General features: G+C 44.5%; 1 protein-coding gene across 2 annotated transcripts; it reads right to left on the bottom strand.

Annotated features, from left to right (window-relative positions):
* Positions 1–213: 213 nt before the first annotated feature.
* Positions 214–20761, bottom strand: kdr (kinase insert domain receptor (a type III receptor tyrosine kinase)). Of its 2 annotated transcripts, none has more exons than XM_027024453.3 (29): positions 20464–20761; positions 18701–18797; positions 18115–18329; positions 16694–16812; positions 16351–16519; positions 16038–16168; positions 15515–15698; positions 14814–14931; positions 14182–14351; positions 13926–14082; positions 11707–11818; positions 11385–11493; positions 10538–10882; positions 10303–10449; positions 9691–9822; positions 8359–8465; positions 6236–6371; positions 5997–6101; positions 5542–5655; positions 5318–5406; positions 4797–4998; positions 4608–4699; positions 4405–4527; positions 3962–4073; positions 3669–3768; positions 3319–3424; positions 2516–2658; positions 2253–2399; positions 214–2002 (listed from the first exon to the last, which is right to left on the bottom strand). In XM_027024453.3, exons 1-29 carry the CDS (start codon positions 20525–20527, stop codon positions 1789–1791), a joined length of 4059 nt encoding a protein of 1352 aa, XP_026880254.2. In that variant the 5' UTR covers positions 20528–20761; the 3' UTR covers positions 214–1788. The 2 variants fall into 2 exon arrangements, with proteins under 2 accessions (XP_026880254.2, XP_026880255.2); XM_027024454.3 differs by having other exon boundaries at positions 4848–4998.
* Positions 20762–21666: the final 905 nt, after the last annotated feature.

Genomic DNA, 21666 nt, shown 5'->3' with positions numbered 1-21666 from the left:
TCTCACACTCTCTCACTCTCACTCTCTCACACACTCACTCACACACTCTCTCTCTCCCACTCTCTCTCACTCTCACACACTCTCACTCTCTCACACACTCTCACTCTCTCTCACTCTCTCTCCCACTGTCCCTGCCACACAGTGAGCAAAAAAACAGTTTGTAATTCCCACACAGACATTGATAATGAACAAAGTTCTAACACTGTGACAGCCTTTAGTAGTGGATTTCATTTTGAAGAATGTTTATTTTATAAAACTAGTTACATTTATCAGAAGTTTAGTATATGTTTTTATGTGAACAATATTAAGGTCCTCACTATCACTTGGTAAAACTGTACAATCATAAAACCATGAGATACGAAAGAGAAGCAAGAGGAAAAACATTTTGGGAGCCTTTTTTTTTGTTGCTTGTTGTTCAAAAGAGGCTGACTAGGATTCATTTTAAAACAATATAAAAGATAAATACAGAACAAAAAACATTTGTTTACTCAGTTGTCTCATATTGCAATTGCTGTTTCCTGTCTGGAAGAAAGTGGGTGTGACTCTGCCCTGGGAAGTGGGTGTGGTCTCATTGAGTTCTCTTTCTTGCAGTCTGTATAAACAATGATTACATTTCCAAGGCTCCCTCCAAAAGAAATGACCTTTAAAAGACTTAAAACTAATATATGCAGCTTATCCACGCCAACGCAATATATTATATGTTTTTTTTTCTTAAAAAAATAGAGGCAGACGATAACTGAACTGGTATTTTATATGATAGATTGACAGTTCTCTAAAGTAATTCATTCAATTAATGAGAGGGCAGCATAAACAAACAGCCAAAAAAGATATCCCAGGTTTAGGTAAAGCCCAGTGCCTGGTCTGGCCTGGTTTAGGTAAAGCCCAGTGCCTGGTCTGGCCAGGTTTAGGTAAAGCCCAGTGCCTGGTCTGGCCAGGTTTAGGTAAAGCCCAGTGCCTGGTCTGGCCTGGTTTAGGTAAAGCCCAGTGCCTGGTCTGGCCTGGTTTAGGTAAAGCCCAGTGCCTGGTCTGGCCTGGTTTAGGTAAAGCCCAGTGCCTGGTCTGGCCTGGTTTAGGTAAATCCCAGTTCCTGGTCTGACCTAGTTTAGGTAAAGCCCAGTGCCTGGTCTGGCCTGGTTTAGGTAAAGCCCAGTGCCTGGTCTGGCCTGGTTTAGGTAAAGCCCAGTGCCTGGTCTGGCCTGGTTTAGGTAAAGCCCAGTGCCTTGTCTGTCCTGGTTTAGGTAAAGCCCAGTGCCTGGTCTGGCCTGGTTTAGGTAAAGCCCAGTGCCTTGTCTGGCCTGGTTTAGGTAAAGCCCAGTGCCTTGTCTGGCCTGGTTTAGGTAAAGCCCAGTGCCTGGCCTGGCCTGGTTTAGGTAAAGCCCAGTGCCTGGCCTGGCCTGGTTTAGGTAAAGCCCAGTGCCTGGTCTGGTGGAATAAGGCTTAATTGCTGACATATTTTGGGGTCTGGACCTGCTTTGTCACTGGGAGGTTTGGTATCTCTAATATTAAGTAGATATTGTTGATTTTAACATATGTACCTAGTTAAATAAACTATAAATAAGCTGACAGTATGCGAGGAAGAGTCAGACAGACAGGACACCATTCTGCAGAATATGGACAGTCTCAGAGGAATAACATAAAGGAACAGAGAAAATGACAATTCTTGAGCCACGGCTATTGGCCAGCCTCTCATAAGCAGGAAGCCATTCACTCAAATTTCATCACGTCTGTTCTAAAAGGCTAAGTCTGCTGTTCCAGGCCAGCGGCTCGCGAGGCCGAGGCGCGCCGCGCTTAGACGGGAGGGGCGCTGTAGCGCTCCTCTCCGCTCAGCTTGTCCTCCGCCTCTGGGAGGGGCTTCTTTAGAACACCCCCCTTCGGGATCATCTCCTCGTTGGCATAGACGGGGGCCTCCGTATCGTCTGAGTGGTAGCCCGACTGGTAGCCGCTCGTCTGATTGGACGTTTCCGAGGCCAGAGACTCTTTGCTCTTGCACCGCAGGAGGGGCCTGTGAGAGGAGACCGTGTCAGAAGAGAGAGAGAGAGAGAGAGAGAGAGAGAGAGAGAGAGAGAGCTTTTGTAAACCTTGGAGACTTAAAAAGATAATACACTGTAATGACATAGTGACAGCTGCATAGTACACTAAATACTGGAAAAGTATTCCAGTTCCTTGCATAAGCATGTAACTGAAAAAGCACACGTGTTAAAGCACACATGGGATCTGAGTTACTGTTGAAACCAGCTGGAGCTAAACCTCACCCGAATGTGGTGGTCCTCTGGCTTCGATGGTCCAGAGAGCTCATCTCCTCCTGAGATATGCCCACCCTCCCATCTGGCTGACCACTCTGCTCCAGGGGAATGTCCTCAAATATCTGGTGACTACAGAGGTCCATCTGCTTACTATAGCTGTTGGGAAAAAGAGTTATTTTAGGTTAGTGTGTGTGTGTGTGTGTGTGTGCTTGTGTGTATTTGTGTGAATGTGAGAAGGTGTGTGTAAGCATCTATGTGTTTAGTATACTAACCCCAGGGGTGGAGTATTGTCATAGTTAAGATGGTTCTCTATGCTGAATGCCATGGCTCTATTTGGTGATGTCATTCTGAGCTGGGCGACTCCAGATCTCAACTCTGCCTCCCCCACTGTAACTGGGATATAGTCCTTCCCATCCTACCACATGGAAAACACACACTGAGAACTCTGGCTCTACAGCACACACACACTCACTGCCCCCCACCCCCACCCCTTTATGGTTCTAACAAAGCACCACGTATTCAGTATGAAGCGCTTTGTTCTCCTCAATGCCCCGTCATCCTACACCTGTCTGCGATGTTTACACCTACACCTGTCTGGGATGTATACACCTACACCTGTCTGCGATGTTTACACCTACACCTGACTGCGATGTTTACACCTACACCTGTCTGGGATGTATACACCTACACCTGTCTGCGATGTTTACACCTACACCTGTCTGCGATGTTTACACCTACACCTGTCTGCGATGTTTACACCTACACCTGTCTGCGATGTTTACACCTACACCTGCTAGGCTGTTCGTTTGTCTGATTGGAGAGTTCACAGGAGATCGATGGTCACCTGGCTCCCCCTGTAGGGGACCAGTGTTCCAGAACTGCTCTTTGGCAGTTAATGGGTTTAAAGGCAATGCAGAACTAACAGAAAGTAATCAGATTACGTTACTTGGATATTGTAATCCTCTGGATTAGGTTACAGATACATTTTCTAATAGTTCATCAGTAATCTGTAACAGAATACATTTTTAAACTCTCCCAACCCTGAACTCACACACACACACACACACACACACACCTGTTGAGCGCTGGCCTGTAGCAGATTACCCAGGTGCTCCACAAGCTCTGTGAAGGTGGGTCTGTCTGTGGACTGATCCTGCCAGCAGTCCAGCATGGTCTGATAGCTGCAATAGCACAGAGAGCAACAACAGTGGCTATCCAAACGCAGACCAATTAGTATGACAGGAAACTGCTTCATAAATAGTAGTATGACCAAATAGCAAGGTGTGTTTATTTAACACAACTCTGGATCTATTGTATATAGAACTTCTTCACTGGATATATACTGTTGTGCTCAAACTGTATATTATATATGTGCTTTGCACTTCAGGTCAGTGTTCTGTAAGGAAGTGTAGATGGTGCAGTTACATCTCAGGGGTGGCATAGTCAGGTGGCCTCATCCTAGTACCCTCCTTCAGACTCCTGCAGAAGGACTCATCGATGTTCACGCCAGGATATGGAGATGCGCCTGTAGACCAGAGTAGGCATAGCCAGAGGGGCGTTACTCCATCCTACAGTGCGCGGCCAGGCTTCACAAACCAAGCTTGTCGCGGCAAACAGGACTTAAGGACATCGGTTCTTAGGACTCTGCGGAGGCTCAAGTCAGAGGACGACTGCTCCGTGCGGTTTTGAAGGACAGTAAGGTGACTTATCCCACTCACCCAGGGAGAAGATCTCCCAGAGGAGCACCCCGAAGGACCAGACGTCACTCTGTGTGGTATACACGCGATCAAAGATGGTCTCTGGTGCCATCCATTTCAGAGGGAGGCGTGCCTGGGAGCAGGGATACCAGCGGGGATACCAGCAGGGGTATCAGCATCATTTCACAGTCATACATACATAAATCACACCTATCATCGTCTGAGACAGAGCTTATGTGTATTTTGTACTTCTAGGCATCAGCAGTGATCCCTGTATTCTACAGTGTTCTCGTTCATTGGTATCTTGGACTCTAACCTACTGTACTGTACTAGGATGTATTCTATGAGTAAATGACAAAGCACTTTTGTAAGTCACTCTGGATAAGAGTGTCTGCCAAATGCTGTAAATGTAAATGTGAAGAGAGTATTAGTGAGAAAAAGTGTGTGTTTAGATCAGTGCTCACGTCTCCTTTTCGCACGTAGTCTGGGTCTTTATACACATCCCTGGCTAGGCCAAAATCGCAAATCTTCACGATGTTGTTCTCCGAAAGCAGAATGTTCCTGGCTGCCAAGTCACGGTGAATACACTGGCAGCAACACAATAAAGTTGTAATAACACCTACACCCACCCACACTGCAAATCTCTCAGTTAGCATTTAGGAGTTACCTTTCGAGAGGAGAGGAATTCCATGCCCTTGGCCACCTGAAAGCTGTATCTGATCAGATCCTCCATGGTCAGGTGGTCCCAGTCTGAACTCTCTACACAACACAGATTCATAACCAGCTCAGCAATCTCTGCCACACAGTGTGCTGTCTCCATGGTAACGTCCTTGAAAATGCTGTGTGTCCTCAGTACCTGTGTCTAGGTGAGAGAGTGGCTTTGTTGTGGGACTGGTGTGGTAGCTACCTCGCTCCTCCTGCGGAGGTTTGGAGACCCACTCAGCTCTCAGGCCCGAGCCCACAGCCGTGCCTGCACAGATGTCCAGGTCCTGATTGCCCTCGTTCACCTCTTCCTGCACTCCACCTGCACTGCCCTGCTCCACCCTCGGTCTACATCTCTGGAACAGGGCAGGATCAGTGTATGGGAACCAGAGTAAAGGGAACCATCACCTCATTTTTTTGTTGTTTACACACACACACACACAGTTCCACTGAATCCACCCATATATCTGATAATCTGCATTATCAAGATATTGATTAGTGGTCTGCAAGCCGTCACTGGTATGTTTAAGTGGTTTGTCCAGGCATTTTAGTCTTATATAAGAACCTCAGCCCCACGAGAGTGACTTAAAGTGAGGTTGGGTCATAAGCTGGGACCAGTGCCTCCCCATGGCAGGTCCAGGTGTCTGTTAGCAGACTGTTTACCCTTTTATTTACCTTGTAAGGACTGTACTCTCCACGCTTGAGCTTCAGATAGCTGGACAAGTTACCGTGCTTACAGTATTCCACTATCACCATCAAAGGTCCTGAGAGAAGACATCAGAAAAAGACAGGGAGCTGTTATGGCACAAATACGACAGGTTTGTGTTCAAGTAATGCAACAATCATGCGGTCTACACAGATGGTTCAGTGAGACATGGTGGTACGAGAAGCAGACTCACCCCCAGGTTTGGTGCATGCACCGAGCAGGTTGACCACATTGAGATGGTGACCAATATGGATAAGAATCTTCAGCTCGGACATCAAAGCCCGGTACTCGCTGGAGGTCGCACCCTCTGTGAAGGTCAGACATGCCAAGATTTTAGCAGGAGCCCTGCATATCTTCAAACTACCTAGTGACTCACACATCAAATGACAGCACAGCTGACATTTACAGCATTTAGCTGACACCTTTGTCCAAATCCACCTGTAGTCATGTCTGAATACAGCACTGAGCATCTGAGGGTTAAGGGTCTTGCTCAGGGACCCAGCAGTGGTGGGGCTTGTATTGGTAACCTTCTGATTACTTGTCTACCTTAATCACTGAGACACCACTGTCTTTGGCTAAATGACTCCTTCTAATGAAGGCTTCACCCAGGCTGGTGAACGTGAACGGAGGTGACAAGAAGCCACTTGCCTTTAAGCATTTTGACAGCGACGGTGGTGCAAGTGGCGGTCTTCTCGATGCCAAATGCTGCTGCTTCCACCACCTGTCCGAACGCCCCTCGTCCCAGCGGATCCCCTACCGACCACGCACACACACAGGGTTCATCCAGTGGCTCCAGTACAGCACTGCTATTTCAGGAGCACTAAGTGCGACGTGAATGAAGCGGAGGCGGCGTCGGGGTGAAGGCGTGGGCGTAGCCCCAGGCTGACCTAGTTTAAGGCGTTCGCGGGGGAACTCCCACTTGCTGGCGTCGTAGGTGAGTCTTTCGCAGTGCTCGTCCATGGGCATGTCCTCTGAGTCCAGGATTATGGACAGGTAGCCTGTCTTCATTTCTCCATCGTTGGGCTGAGAGAGATGAGGGGAGTGAGAGAGAGAGAGAGAGAGAGAGAGAGAGTTTACATAAAGGCCGCAGTTAGAGCGAGTGAGATAGTGAGGGAGTGGGTGAGATAACGAGGGAATGAGAGGATGAGAGGATGAGAGGATGGTGGACATGGCTGCAGGCACAGCTGCACAAACCCTGTATTTCTGCCAGCGGGTCCACCCCAGTTCCTCATTAATGAGGGCAGAAGACCCCCCCCCACACACACACACACTCACACACACACACGCACAAACATACACACACACACGCACAAACACACACACATACACACACATACACACACACACACAGCGAGGGGTCTGCTAACGTGTTTGCCCCCCCCCACACACACACAATGCGTGGTCAGGCAGGGAGGGATCTTATTAGGCAAGTTGTATATTTTAGGATTCATTTTTATTATTGAACAACTACAGTGCTCTCGGTCAATCTGAAATAATAAAATAATAAAGCTCAAACCTGAATATTTAAGTCAAAGTGAGGTTTTGGCTTTCTTAGGAGAATATCTGTGTGCATAATTATTGGGCAACTATCAGTGTGCAGAAATATTATGCAACTAAATGAAAAACCGATATTTTCCTATCTCACTTGTTTATTTTCATCTGCTAAAGTGAGAATAACAAACAAACAACTCAAAATTCACAAATAAACACTTCTGACATTTCCAAAAGAAACCCCAAAAAGATCAGTGACAAATTTAGCCCCCCAACATAGCCCCCCTTCTTTTCAATAACAGTTATAAGCCTCCATTCATGGAGTCTGTCAGTTTCTTAATCAGTTAACGATCAACTTGTTGTGCAGCAGCAACCACAGCCTCCCAGACACTATTCAGAGAGCTGTACTTTTCCTTCACGCAAATCTTCCATTTAAGAAGGACCCACAAGTTCTCAGTAGGGTTTAGGTCAGGTGAGGAAGGGGACCATGTCATTATTCTTTCAGCTTTAAGGCCTTTACTGGCCTTAAACGCACTGGAGTACTTTCATGCATGTGATGGAGCATTGTTCTGCATAAAAATCATGGTCTTCTTGAAAGATGCAGACTTTTTCCTGCACCACTGCTTAAAGAAAGGTGTCTTATAAAAACTGGCAGTAGGTTTGGGTGTTGATTTTGAGTCCATCTTCAACCTGAAAAGGCCCAACTACCTCATCTTTAATAATATCAGTCCTGGCGTCTGAGTCGAAGTGGAGTTCTGTGTCCGTTACTGATCTAGGCACGGGTCGATCCATCTGGTCCGTCAAGAGTCTCATCAGTCCATAAAACCTTTGAAAAATCTGTCTTCAGATATTTCTTCGCCCAGTCTTTACGCTTCACCCTGTGTCTTGTTCAGTGGTGGCTGGGTTTCAGTCTTCCTTAGCATGGCCATATCTCTGAGTACTGAACACCTTGTACTTCTGGGAGCTCTAGGTAGGTTGCAGGTCTGGAATATAAAAGCACTGGAGGATAACGGGTTCCTGGTCGCATCAGGTTTGATTCTTCTCAAATTTTTGGCAGTTAATTTGCGTCTTTTTTTCTCAATACATTTCTTGTGACCCTGTTGACTATTTGCAACAAAACGTTTGATGTTTCTGTTCTGCCCCAATATCTTAGCAATTATTGGAGAGCTGCATTCTTCTGAAAGACTTTTTATAGTTTTGGCTTTTCAGAGTCAGTTAAATCTCTTTTTTGGCACATTTTGCCTGAGGAAAAGCAGCTACCTAATAATTCTGCTCACCTTGATATAGAGTGTTGATCTCCTTAGGCCACACCCTCCCTCATTACACAAAGACACATCACCTGATATGCTTAAATCCAATAAGCATTCACGTTTATACAGCTTGGAGGTGGAAAATATGCATAAAAATAATGATGTGGTGAAAATACTGTCATGCCTAATAATTTGCACACAGTGTGTGTGTGTGTGTGTGTGAGAGAGAGAGAGAGAGAGAGAGACAGGGAAATGGAATGGAATGTTACCCGTTTCCTGTTGCGGATGACAAAGACCACTAGGAGCCAGAAGAACATGGCAATAACCACGGCGCCGATCGGTACGATCAGTTCTACATTCATCTTCTCCTCCGCCCCTGGTTTAGAAATGACCCACACAGATCAGCCTCATATGCTCCTCACAAGAAATATTCACATACAACACAGTGAGTCATGAACGCTTCAACTTTAAACATCATGTTTAAAATAAGCCAATATCTAAGCTTTTCCGGTCTTCACAGTAGTTTTAGCTTTAAATAATGTTATACAGGTATCGATATCATCCAAAGTGAGATAAATATGTTTATAGTGTGCTTGGAATTTACCCTGAATAATATTTTTTTTCTGGAATAAAATTTTGAGAATGCATGTTTGGATTATTTTTAGAAGATGAGGTAATGTTGCAATTATTTAATTACGCTTGCACTTGCGCTCTCTCTCTCTCTCTCTCTCTCTCTCCCCCTGAGAACAAGACCTTTGGGTTAGCGTTGTTGTGTCCGGTTGGTTCCGCAATCACCTCAGCTCTGATGAAAACAAACAGCAGTGTCTAGGGGAGAGTCACGTACACGTATGCCTGTGCTGCTGTGAACACCTCCACTGAGCCCTGTGTGTTTGTGTCTCCTTGTGTCCTCTCTCTCTCTCTCTCTCTCTCTCTGGGCTGGGTGCCTCTCTCTGTTCCTGGGATTTTGTATTGCTTTTCTTTTAGTACTCCCAAAGGATGTGCCTTAACACAGCCCTTTTCCTGCCTGACTAAAATGAAGACTATTTTTACCACCACACTTCAAAACAATTCCCACTTCTCGCCTGGGAGCGGGAGGCTGAAGGTGCCTGTCTAAGTTTTGTAGCAGGTCCAGCCCAGCAGCCTTAACATCTTAAACCAAGTCTCTGTTAACACAGACACTGACATTACGTATAGGAAAGCATGTGACTCCTGCCTGGACGTCCACTACAGCTGGCCACTGCTCAACGATTAGTAGCATTTCCTGTCCTTCATATGATGTTATTTCCACTGCCAGGCAATGCTTCACATGGGCAAAGCAGGCCCGAAGAAAAAGGACAGCATCTCACTGCGCCCTCGAGGTTTTACCGTGCACCCTTAAAATGAAGCTCTAGACAAAATCACAGTGGAGTTCTTCTTAGAAACCACCGATGACGCAAAGTATTTAGCAGTATTTGACCATCTTCTGCCTGCATGTGGTAACAGGAACCATGAATCCTCTCCAAAAGAACCTGGACTCCGGAGCGACTGTGCGAAAAGATACACAGGCTGCTCGACCTACGACCTTCCATTAGTGGACACCTCACCACTACCAAGGCACTCACCCTCCACTGTGAGGTGCATCTTGCTGGAGTCGCAGCCCAGTTTATTGCAAGCGGTACATATGTACATGCCACTGTCTTCTTTCTTGACTCTCTGGATGGTCAGGGTGCGGTTCGACTCAGTCAGGATAACACCTGCCAAAGCAAACAAAGCGCACGCTAACACCATTGTGCATCGCAGGGCGCAGCGCTTAACAGCGGAGGGGCGTCCGGCGTCACGAAGTCACTGGGCGTGGCAGACAGGGGAGGCGCGTGAAGCAGGAAGCAATATTCATATGTACACACATTCGATTACCTACATAGAAGAAACATTCCCATGTACTGAAGCTTTACAAACGGAAGAATCACATGTTTGTGCATATGTGAATATATGTACGTATCGATAGTTAAACTATTAATAAAGCTTTATTATTATTATTATTTATTTTATTTCCTTGTCCATGTAATCCCACACATCGTCGGCTATGTTCTGTCCAGGGTGCAGCCTCCACGCATGGGGTTAACTGTAACGTGTATGACGACATCACGACAACACAAAGCGCTTTGCCAATAAACGCTGGACGTACATGTAAGACACTGCTCTGAAGTATCTGTCCACAGGAGACGGAGACTCACCAGATCCCTTCATGACGGTCTGGTTGTCTTTGGTCCAGGTGATGACGGGCGTTGGCGTGCCACTCACATCGCACACCAGCGTGGTGGAGTCGCTCATGTTCACCCTCTGCTCCGTCAGGTTGTTCACTATCCACGGTGCCTCCAGAGCTGGAACACAAGGCACGTCAGACGTGAAGGTCAGACCCACACGTGTCCACACTGGGGGAGAACTTCAAAAGTCCTGTGAGAGCTGCACCTCTGAGCTGCAGGTGGTGCAGCAGGCAGGTCCTCTCACTGTTGTCAGCGTTCTCCACCCGGCAAGCGTACAGGCCCTGGTCTCGGCGGGAGGCCTGGGGCAGATGCAGGTCCAGGGTGGCGTTGGGGCCAGACACTTTGACGATGGTGGAGTTGGGCTGGTTGAGAGGAGTCAGCGCGAGGGTGCCACAGGGCACAAACGCCGGGAGCTCGTGCGGCTTGGATACGTTCAGCACCCGGTACCAGCTCAAGTTGGAGTAGAGCATACGGTCCACCACGCAGCTCAGATGCACATCTTCACCCTCTATAGGACGGCTGGAGGGGAACACGCTAAGGTTCAGAAAGCCTGAAGAGACGGAGTGAAAGAGTGAGAGAGACAGCGAGAGAGACAGAGAGAGAGAGAGAGAGAGAGAGAGAGAGTGAGAGAGTGAAAGAGTGGGAGTGGGAGAGAGTGAAAGAGTGAGAGTTAAAGAGAGAGAAACAGTGAAAGAGAGAGAGAGTTAAAGAGTGAGTGAGAGAGTGAAAGTGAGAGAGAGTGGGAGTGAGAGAGTGAAGGGTGAGAGTGACAGTGACAGAGTGAGAGTGAGAGAGACAGTGAAAGAGTGTGAATGAAAGAAAGCATGAAAAAGAGAGAGTGAGAGAACAAGAGTGAGTGAAAGAGTGAGACAGAGAGAGTGAGAGTGAATGAAAGAGAGTGAGAGCAGATTACTATGAGATCAGAATATACTCAGTCTAATCCTGTCTGTAATCACAGGCAGTAACAGCACTAATAATAGAATGAAATGTGATTACAGTTAATTGACAGAAGCTGCCTTCCTCATACCTTGCAGGGACACAGAAGCACTTACGTGTCACTTGGAAGATGATGACTCTCTCCTCCACTCCCACCTTATTGGTGGCAATACATCTGAACAGGGCGTGGGTCACAGCCTTCTGGATCTTCAGAGTACTGACAGTCTGAGGGGAACACATGCGAGACATCTATGAAGACCTCTACCACCATGAGACACTAATGCACACGTGCCTAGTGGAGGCATTTGAGAGATTTTAAACACTGCAGTTGGAAATTGCACATTACCTATTACCCAGGGTATGTGGTAGTGAAGCAAGGTTTTAGCCATTTGCTCTTATGCTGGGTGTGTAGTTACATGGCAGCTAGTTTGGCTGTACCTTGAGGGAGTGGTCTGTGAAGCTAGTCGGCTGATTGATAGGATTCTTTCCCGTGTTGTTGGAAATATCCCTCCATTTGTCCTCACATTCCGAATTCTGATCAGCCCTGAGCCTTAGACACAACAAACAATAACATAATTATCTCACACACATGCACACGCGCACACACACACACACACACATTTTTAGTGTAGAAGCATGTACACAGCAACCCAACAACATCTAGAAGTGACAAACACATGCCCCAAAACCAGACACTGTCACGCAACATAATCACAAACAAGCTGAATCAACAACAACAACAACAACTTATAAATAAATTTAAAGGTCCCTAATCTTTCTCACTGACAGCTGGGCCTGTGTCTTTAAACATGACATAATGGATTCACAAACAAAGACCATAACCGGAAATGTCAATAAATAGTGATTAGGGTGAGGCGTGAGTTTCATTCATCAGTCTAGGGAAGATGGAGAGAGAGAAAGCGAGAGAGAGAACCAAAAGCAAATGGGAGTAAAAAGACAGAACATCTTGGGTACTGAGTGAATCCTAAATGGACTTTTGGATGTCCGGAACAACCTAGCTAATGCATTACATACGTTGTCAGACTGGGATCCATTTCGGATGAATCCATTGTGTTGCCCTTGTTTGATTAAGAATGTTGGAGATCTAAAGAATTCTGTTTTCGGAACAACAGGAAGTTGTGATGACGAAACAGGAAGCGGTTGAAGGTGAAGAGGGAAGATAAGGCCAAAAATGTCACCCACTCCGTCACCACATTCCCAGGGGATCCGTTCTCCAATAATGGTCTTTCAATCAAAGTCCTAACTGGGTAGAAACATCCTGTGAGTTCCTAATCACCACACAGGCTGAAGATGCATGAACGTAGAGGTTGATGATCCAATTACAGCCAACCAGGACCCATGAAAAACTGGAACTAAGAGAGTGCATATATGCACACGTATTCTGCACAGCCTCAAGCTTCATGTCACGCAGTAGCAGTAGTGAACCATGGAGTCAGTATTCCACGGAAAGCAGCAGACTGGGATTCCTGCTTCAGTTTTCCAGGAAAAGCAGTTGGTTGATATACGTGTCTCTAGAATGATATATACAGATATATAATGAATATACAGATAATCCAATAATTATTTGTAAGGCTGGATAAGAGATGTGCATGGAAAAGTATGGCCAGTTTTGTCTTTATGGTGTCCTTCAGAAACACTGCATGAGTGTAGCAGGTTATTCATAGTGAAATTCTTTCATCAGCGTTGTCTCCTGTCGCTAATTTATAAGAATGCAGAAATGCAATCTAGCATAAAGTTGCTCTCACATCTGTCAAATGAATGTCATCTCACACACAACAAACCAGTGCACGGCTTTGATTGTGTGGCGTCTGAATCACGCCCTGGTGTCTGCAAGAGGTCAGAGTTCACTCTCATTGTCTCCGGGTATGTTTTTCATCGGAGCGCTATTACCTCAGTAGCTTTTCAGCTCTGAACAATCATGCAGACCTATCCTGGAACCCTCAACAACAACGCACGCAATCAGCAATACACACACACGTCCATACTCACATGCATACCCCCATTCTGCCATAAAACTATTTAAAAATTCAACATCAGTGACAATGTGCAATGGAATACAAATGCAAACCACAACCACAATGTGATAAAACAGAAGATGTAAGAACACACACATCAGTAACTGGCGTGCCACCCTGTCAGAGGGAAATATCTTGAAGGTGAACTAAAACAGACCATGCTTTAGAGACTTGGATCAGTTTCAGGATCAGTTACGGTCATCATGTGCCATAAATTTTGTAAAGAGTGAGAATTAAGTAAATATTTCAGAACAACTACTGAGTCAGTGTGAGTTCTGAAACTCCAGGAACACTGCAGTACTGGACAGCAGTTTTCAGTCATGAAGTTCAGTCAGGAGTGTACGTGTAGGAGACTCCTACAGTGCAGTTCCTTCACTCTTTGTCACTTAGCGCGATAGCCCTGATGAGTTTAATGGACCATCCACACTGTCACTGAATTGAAGTCTTATAAGCTTTCTTACAAGCTTTCTGCATGTCCTTAATGGACCCTAAGCTTGGGACAAGTTTAGTTGTCTAAACTTTTGTTATGTTAATTTATATCGATTCCAACAGAATCGTTCAGCGTAAATCTCATGGAATCCCTGTCAGGTTGTCCAATCGGAAGGCATGTTCCAGACTTACTGAAATCTGATTGGACAGTCCTCACTGGGCATCCACTGCCACTTGATAGAGACGGGACTGGAACCTCCAAAGGCTGTGCACGTGAGCATAGGACTGCTGCCAAACATGTGAATGTTTCGGTCCAAGGGTACTTCCTTCTCAAAGATCTTAGGGTGAGCTGCACACAAACACAGAGCATGTGAGAAGAGAGGAGAGAGGGAGGAGAGGAGAGAGGAGGGGAGAGAGGAGGGGAGACCCCCAGCAGGAGTGGCAGTACCATTGACCAGCAGCTGGAATGTCTGTTTCTGCTCTTCTCTGGTCATCCTATTGGTCAAGACCACGGTGTAATTCCCAGCATCCCTTTCTGTTACTTCAAATATAGTGAGAGAGTCTTTGGCTGACCTCATCCTGTACGCTTCACTGGAAATAAGATGGCCATTCTTAAACCTGTATCACAGCAAAAAAGACCGTGATAAAGACACGCTCTACCAAAACCCGTTTAGTAAAGCGTTTTACAATCACAATTAAAGAGAAATGAAGGAAATTTCATTTAAAACAGGAGGAAATATGAGTCACAGCTAGTCAAATTACTGTTTATTAATGAATGTCACAATATTGTCCCCTAGTAATTCTAACAAAATTACAATTGTTTAACAATTCATAGTCTGAAACTCCAGAACAGAAAGAACAGATGTGTGGTCTGTAGGTATGTCAAATGACTGTCACTTTAACAACGTCAAACAAAGTGTTCACCAGTTAGTGCAATATATATCACTACATTACAACGTAAACAACTGCGATGAGGTTTTCCCATGTGTAAACTATGTCCAGATGTGAAGACAGAATACACACACACACACACACTCACACACACACACACACACTCACACACACATTATTGTTACTCACCACCTCACATTAGGCTCTGGATAGGCAATGTATTTGACAGTGATCTTTGCTTCTCTCTGGCCAGTGTTTGCATCCACCGTGCGAATCCGCTGGTCATTCAGTGCTATGAAGGGCTTCTCTATAATATCGAAAGATAGTCAAACATGTTTCAACCGCACAGAGTGAGAGAAATCAACAAATATTAAGCTTGATCACTGATCTGTTTAGAAAGCACAACTTAGACACACAATGTGGTCAAGTATAAATGCAAACCTAATAACATGAATGTATGTGTTTTCTTTTCAGTACTACTAGTAATCAATATATCATAATTTAAAATGTGATTTGTGATATTTGGCACTTAAATTAGGTTTCAGAAAAACCACAATGATGTAAAAAGCCGATTAATCGACTTCTAAAGCACTGGACATAGCCATCACATATCATAAACTATGAGATAGCCATCATATACCAGACACTATGAGATACCCATCACATACCATAAACTATGAGATAGCCATAACGTACCATAAACTATGAGATAGCCTTCATATACCATAAACTATGAGATAGCCATCACATACCATAAACTATGAGATAGCCATCACGTACCATAAACTATGATAGCCTTCACGTACCATAAACTATGAGATAGCCATCACGTACCATAAACTATGAGATAGCCTTCACGTACTATAAACTATGAGATAGCCATAACATACCATAAACTGTGAGATAGGCTTGTGCAGCTTTGACCATCTGACCGCTGGACGCAGTGCACACATATTCCCCCATGTCACTGGTGGTTACGTTCTCCATGATGAGCAGATTGGACAGTTCCAGAGAATTCCACAGCTTCCTCTTATAGGACCTGGTCTTGTAGTGCATGGTACGGTTGGCATTTTTCTAATAGGACAGAAACCGTCTAAATTAGGCTGAACGGAGGAAAGAACAGAACTGAGAAAAACGGCGTAACGAAACCACACTTAAATGTACTGGGATTTAAACTCACCTGACCTTTCACTCAACTGTTTCAAATTGACTGAATAAAATGAAGTGGAATGGAATTGAATTGAATTAAATTGAAAACAATGCCACTATTTGGGTACTTTATACTAATTTGGTTAACAACACTGTACTAATACTTTGCACTATAGTACTATATCAGGAGTATAGGATAGCTACAGAGACTCCATTATAACAGCTGGACAGGTCTGTGCACACATTAGTTATGCATCTCCACACCTGAGGGAGGGTCCACTGAAAGTTGATGGCCACGTTGAGCTCGGTGTGAGCAGTGCAGTTGAGGACCAACTTCTCGCCTGCGGTCAGCTTCTCCTGGGCAGGACTCACAGTGAGGTCATAGATCTTATATCCTAAGGAACAAGGGAAGGGGGAGGGGTGTTGTTCTCTCATGAATTCCACACACACTCCGAAATTCCACCACATTGTGGAGGTTACTGTTCCCTCATGACTTACGGTTGCTGATCACTGGTAGACACGGCCGTGTCATTCACAATGCATAATTCACACAAAGGTCACACACAGCCGTCCTTACCCATGACAGCCACGATGTAGGCAGAGGACTGGAATGTCTCTTTGTGGATGCGTGTTTGGCAGAACACTATGCCCGCATAGCTGATCACATGACTAGGGACAACGAATCCTCGTCTGCTGTCCCAGTACACGTCCTTCCCTTCTGTGGGAAGTTCCTTCACCGGATACTTCTGTTAAGGAAGCGACATTCCTCTGATCTCACTGAAGCCTCGTCAGTAATGTCAAGTCACTGATGGCAGTACATTCAGTTCAGTTTAATATGTTCAGGACAGTCTGATGTTTAAAATCTGAGCAAACCCAGTTCACACTAATGAATGTGTGTGTGTGTGTGTGTGTGTGCTTACTGAGTATAGAGTGACGTTGAGGTCCTCCACAGACCCCAGGCAGGGGATGACCACTTGCTCTCCCTCGCGGATGAAGACCACGTCGTATTGAGTGGAGCGGATGAAGGGCATGCGATAGTCTGGAGGGAAGGGAGCGTGTTTACCACTCAGCCAGCCCACGCCATCCGACCCCTGACACAGTGCTTTTCTGCTTTAGTGCACTGGACTCCAAGACTAGTTGAGGTTATTTGTAGGAACTGATTTGTTGAGGTTTATAGTGCTAGTTTATACAGAACTATGTGATGCAGACAAAAATTCACTGTATGCATACTTTTAACTGTCTCTGCTTGGCTAAACGCCACAGGATGTTGGCTCATGGTATAACAGGAAGCAGAATATATAGGTGACACAGGACATAGGGAGAGGTCAGACACGAGGATCAGAGGAAGTGTGCTAAGGGTAGATACTTCTCTCTCTCTCTCTCTCTCTCTCTCTCTCACTCTCTCTCTCTCTCTCTCACTCTCTCTTACTTTTTCCCTAAACTTAATAGGTTCCTAGAAAATAATCTTTATCCCAACAAGACCATGAACTCAACCATTCCACTTCAGATTGCAAAATCCTGTCAGAAACCTGGAATTAAGTCTACCAATGCCAAAACACTAGGAGTTACATTTACATTTACGGCATTTAACAGACGCACTTTTTCACAGCGACTTACAAAAGTGCTTTGTCATTTCCTCATAGAATACATCCTAGTACAGTAAAGTAGGTTAGAGTCCAAGATACCGATGAACTAGAATACTGTAGAATACAGGGATCACTGCTGATACCTAGAAGTACAAAATACATATAAGCTCTGTCTCAGACAACGATAACTGCAATAGACAACAAGTACTAGAGTTTGTTAGTCAACATCTGTGTAATAAACAATACTCTACAATAAGTATTAGTTTAGTCAGTCAATATAGGAGCAAGGTTAGTGGTCATGTAAATATTCCACAAAAAGATGGGTCTTCATTCTACGTTTGAAGACTGCAAGTGGGAGTTCATTCCACCATCGAGGAGCCAGGACAGAGAATAGTCTCCACGCTTGTCTTTCATGAGACTTGAAGCCTGGTATTTCAAGCCGAGCTGTACTTGAGGTTCGAAGTACTCGAAGTACGGATCGGGCTTTGACCATTGACCTCATGTATGAAGGGGCTGGTCCACTTTTAGGTTTGTAGAGGAGCATCAAGGTTTTAAATCTGATGCGTGCAGCTGCTGGAAGCCAATGAAGGGAGCGCAGCAGTGGAGTGTCGTGTGTGAACTAACAAAATGACAATATCCAAGATAAACCACCCCTACATGAGGCACCTGCTAAATAAGTAACGCAGTCATCAATCAGAAGTGTGCATGGTGTTGCATCTGCACATGAATATACTCAGAGACACACAGTAACTGACCTTGCACAAAGACATACACCATCACCGAGGTCTTGCCCTCCTCAACAGGCAGGTCTCTGTAGGAACACCGATATTCTCCGGTCTCATTGGCCATCGCTGCTGTCAGTGTTAGAGTGCTGCAGAACAGACCATGCCCACTGCAGTCGGACACAGTGAGCCTTCCCTCGGAGCCAGTGCGGTTGTGAGGCATGTACCACGCCAAGATCTGGTGCCCCCTATAGAACAAGCCAAAAGAAATATCAATGAAGTCTGCCAATGAAAGCCTTTTCAAGGTATTATTAGTATTCTCAGGCATTAAATGAAAACATTATTTTAAAAACTTTAAATAAAAAAAAAAACTGAATGTTAATTCCCATTTTCCCAATTGTAATTTTTCCCATTTTGTTTTTCCGAAATGTATTGCATCCTTAAGTATCTACAGACTACTTAAAAAGTTCATGATTAAATGAGATTTGAGTGTGTGAGCCTTATTATATATATATATATATATATATATATATATATATATATATATATAGTCAATGGCTGAATGTCCAACCATGCTACATTTACATTTATCTCTTTGTGTACTGCAGCGTTCTCTTACCTGCATGTAATTTCCAGTGTGTCTGAAACATTGATTTTGTGTGTTTTGTTTAGAATGCTTAGTGTTGGAGGATCAGACATAAACCTGAGGTCCATAGCTGAAATCAGAAGAGGTTACACACCTTTAACATCACGTAAGCTTCATATATCCTTTACAGAAGTAAACGTGTCTGTAACTTAACCCTCTTTCCATTTCACTTCTCATCTACTGGGAGTTTTTCACAACACATTTACTCAGAAACACAGCTGATCACAGCCAAGGATCCTGCTTTGGAAATAGTATTAATCCAAGTGTTGAAGACACTAGATCAGATCACATGTTCAATTTAACACATTCTTTTTGTAAGCAACTCTATATGGCTCTCTCATGGAAAACATTTTTCAAGGAACCAGCACACACAACTAAACCAAGTCGGTTCATTTGCACAAGTGTGCACGATTATACACTGCACTCTGACTGTGAAAATATCACAAATAATTTTCTTAATATTCACTTTGAATCCTTAAATTGTGCATCAGTACATATTGCTTGCTCAGACCAGATTATTTTTAGTATAGAACGCTGTGGTAAGTGTTCTGAGCTGAGACCAATATTCAACTTGTATCCATTAGCCTACTCTGTTGATTAAATTATTAGATTTATTAGCTCTTAATTACCAAAAAAGAAAAAAACTTCTTTTTTTTAAAAAAAAATCAGCATGAATTGACTGTCAGTAGGATGCAGACAGGAGTGCTGCTGAAAGCTAGTCCTTGGCCAGGTCTGGGTCGACCTGACCTGAGGTCAGCTCACTCCTGTTCACATCACCGTACCAGTTGGGAAAGGAAAGACAAATCAGCCAGATCTGAGATCAGCACTGTTTGAGGACTCTAGCCAAGCTCTGGGGCTATTTTTCCACTGGAGCAGCAGTGGCAGAACAGCGACCTGACTCTGTCAAAACAGGAAGCCGGGGCAGATGGGCTGAGGCCGTGCTAAACAGCTCCACGCTCCAAGGTCTGAGGTGGGGTTCCTGCTTCAGAGGAACCAGGGCAAGGGACACACACACACACACACACACACACACACGCAGGTCTTTGGCTACAATGTATGCACCCTGATGGGTCCTGCTTATTAAAGCATTTTATATAAGAAATGCTGGGAATTGATCTTGTAATTGTTGGACACTGAGGCCTTCCCAAACATCCACAGCAGCAGGGTGTCTGGCTGTGCCCAGTGAACGGGAAGGGTGCTGAGCACTGGAAAATGGGCCTAATTACAGACAGTTCTCCGAGATGATAGATGAAACGTAAAACACGTCTCTCAAATCTGTGGCCACACACAACAGTTCCCAGCATATGGCAATATCTGTGGCAGTGGTGATGAGTTATGAAAACATCATTTGAAATATATTAGCAGTATGAGACTGGTTTGTTCAGCTTTAACACAGATGGAACCTAAATGACAAAATCTTTAAAACATTTGTAACTTCATTCAACTTCAGACCACAAGAATGACATCCTGCCTTTCCTGAGGTGATTACAATTAGAACAACAGGAAACTGATATATTTAGGTACTTTTAGACCAAACACACATTTAATAATAAAGAATGACTTAACAAAACTGATTATGCAAACAGATTACAATAATGATCATTTTAACAATAGGGAATAATGAGTTTTAACGTTCATGTTATATACTTCACAACCGTTAATAAAAATGTTTATCAATTAACTTAAGCAATAGTTTTTTCTCCGTTTTTGGTAGTAATTTATATAATGTAGCCTACCTGTTACACAGCTGATTCCAGAAATAATGCCGACGAGAGAAAGAACAGAAAACGTCTTTGCCATCGTGCGACAATGACGGACTGTCCCCGCATGAAAACACCCTTCAAAAGTTTGCACAGGACAGTAAACCCTGTCGACGCATCAGTTCCACCGGTAAAACCCTAATCCACAAGACACATAAATGGGCCTGAAAGACAGAAAAAAAGCAATTCACGCTGCTCCGCTCGCGTAGGAACCTGTTTTATAGACTGGGCGGATGCGTGGGGGTGCAACTGGAAACTCATGGGGTGTGTGTGCGGAGGAGAGACGGAGCTGGTGGGGGGAGACCGCGGGTGGAGGAGAGACGGCTGCGCGTCTGGGTAGAGCCTGGGAAGCTCAGGTTGGAGAAACGCGCGATACGCAGGGGTGTGTTCACGACACTCCAAAAAGCTGAGACGCACAGACTTTAAACAAAGAAACTGCTCGAGCAATCGCACGCATGACGAGAGCGAATCTTGCACTGCACGCAGCAAGAGGGGGAAAGTGTAATAAAACATGACATTTAGAAATTGTGTGCACAGCAAAAATGATTACAACGCAGCCCAATATGGAAACGAGCAATCAAGAAGCCTGTTTTTGTGGGGCTTTGTAGAGCTCCCACTGACCATAATATAAAGTAATATAAAGTTAAAATAAAGTCATTATTACCACAAAAAAAATTTATAAAAATGTATTATTTATAATTTTTTCGATTGTTTTATATAAAGTGCATTTTTATATAAAGTGCTCCATCACATGCAGGTGGTGGCTGTTTTTAGCGTTCTGGACAAAGGTCCTTCAGCTGGGCAAGCAATTTATAGAAGAAGGAGCCAGTTTATGTTTGGCAAAGTAGATGTTTAAATCACAGCAGTCATTTCATGGGGTTCTAAAGATCCAAGCGTAGTTCTTTACTTTGGGTTTCATAATTTCCTCCTCCTACACTTTGCTTGCGCAGCTGATGAAGGACCTGTCTGAAACATCCTGTTTCTCTGGAATTTTACTTCACTACAATTTTGAATTTCTCTACATCTCTTACTACAGTACATTGCAGTATATATCAAGTCTGAAGCAAAGTGCTTCTGAATTAGTAGTAGTAGGAGCCCATTTATATATGATAAAGTAGATGTTTAAATCAGAACATTCATTCTATGGGGTTCTATAGTCCCAAGGTCTTTTTCTTTGAG

Source organism: Electrophorus electricus, chromosome 7 (assembly GCF_041902795.1).
Source record: "Electrophorus electricus isolate QZ-2024a chromosome 7, ASM4190279v1, whole genome shotgun sequence".
NCBI lineage: Eukaryota > Metazoa > Chordata > Actinopteri > Gymnotiformes > Gymnotidae > Electrophorus > Electrophorus electricus.
Note: the sequence above shows the minus strand (reverse complement) of the source record. Positions and strands in the feature narration are given on the sequence as shown.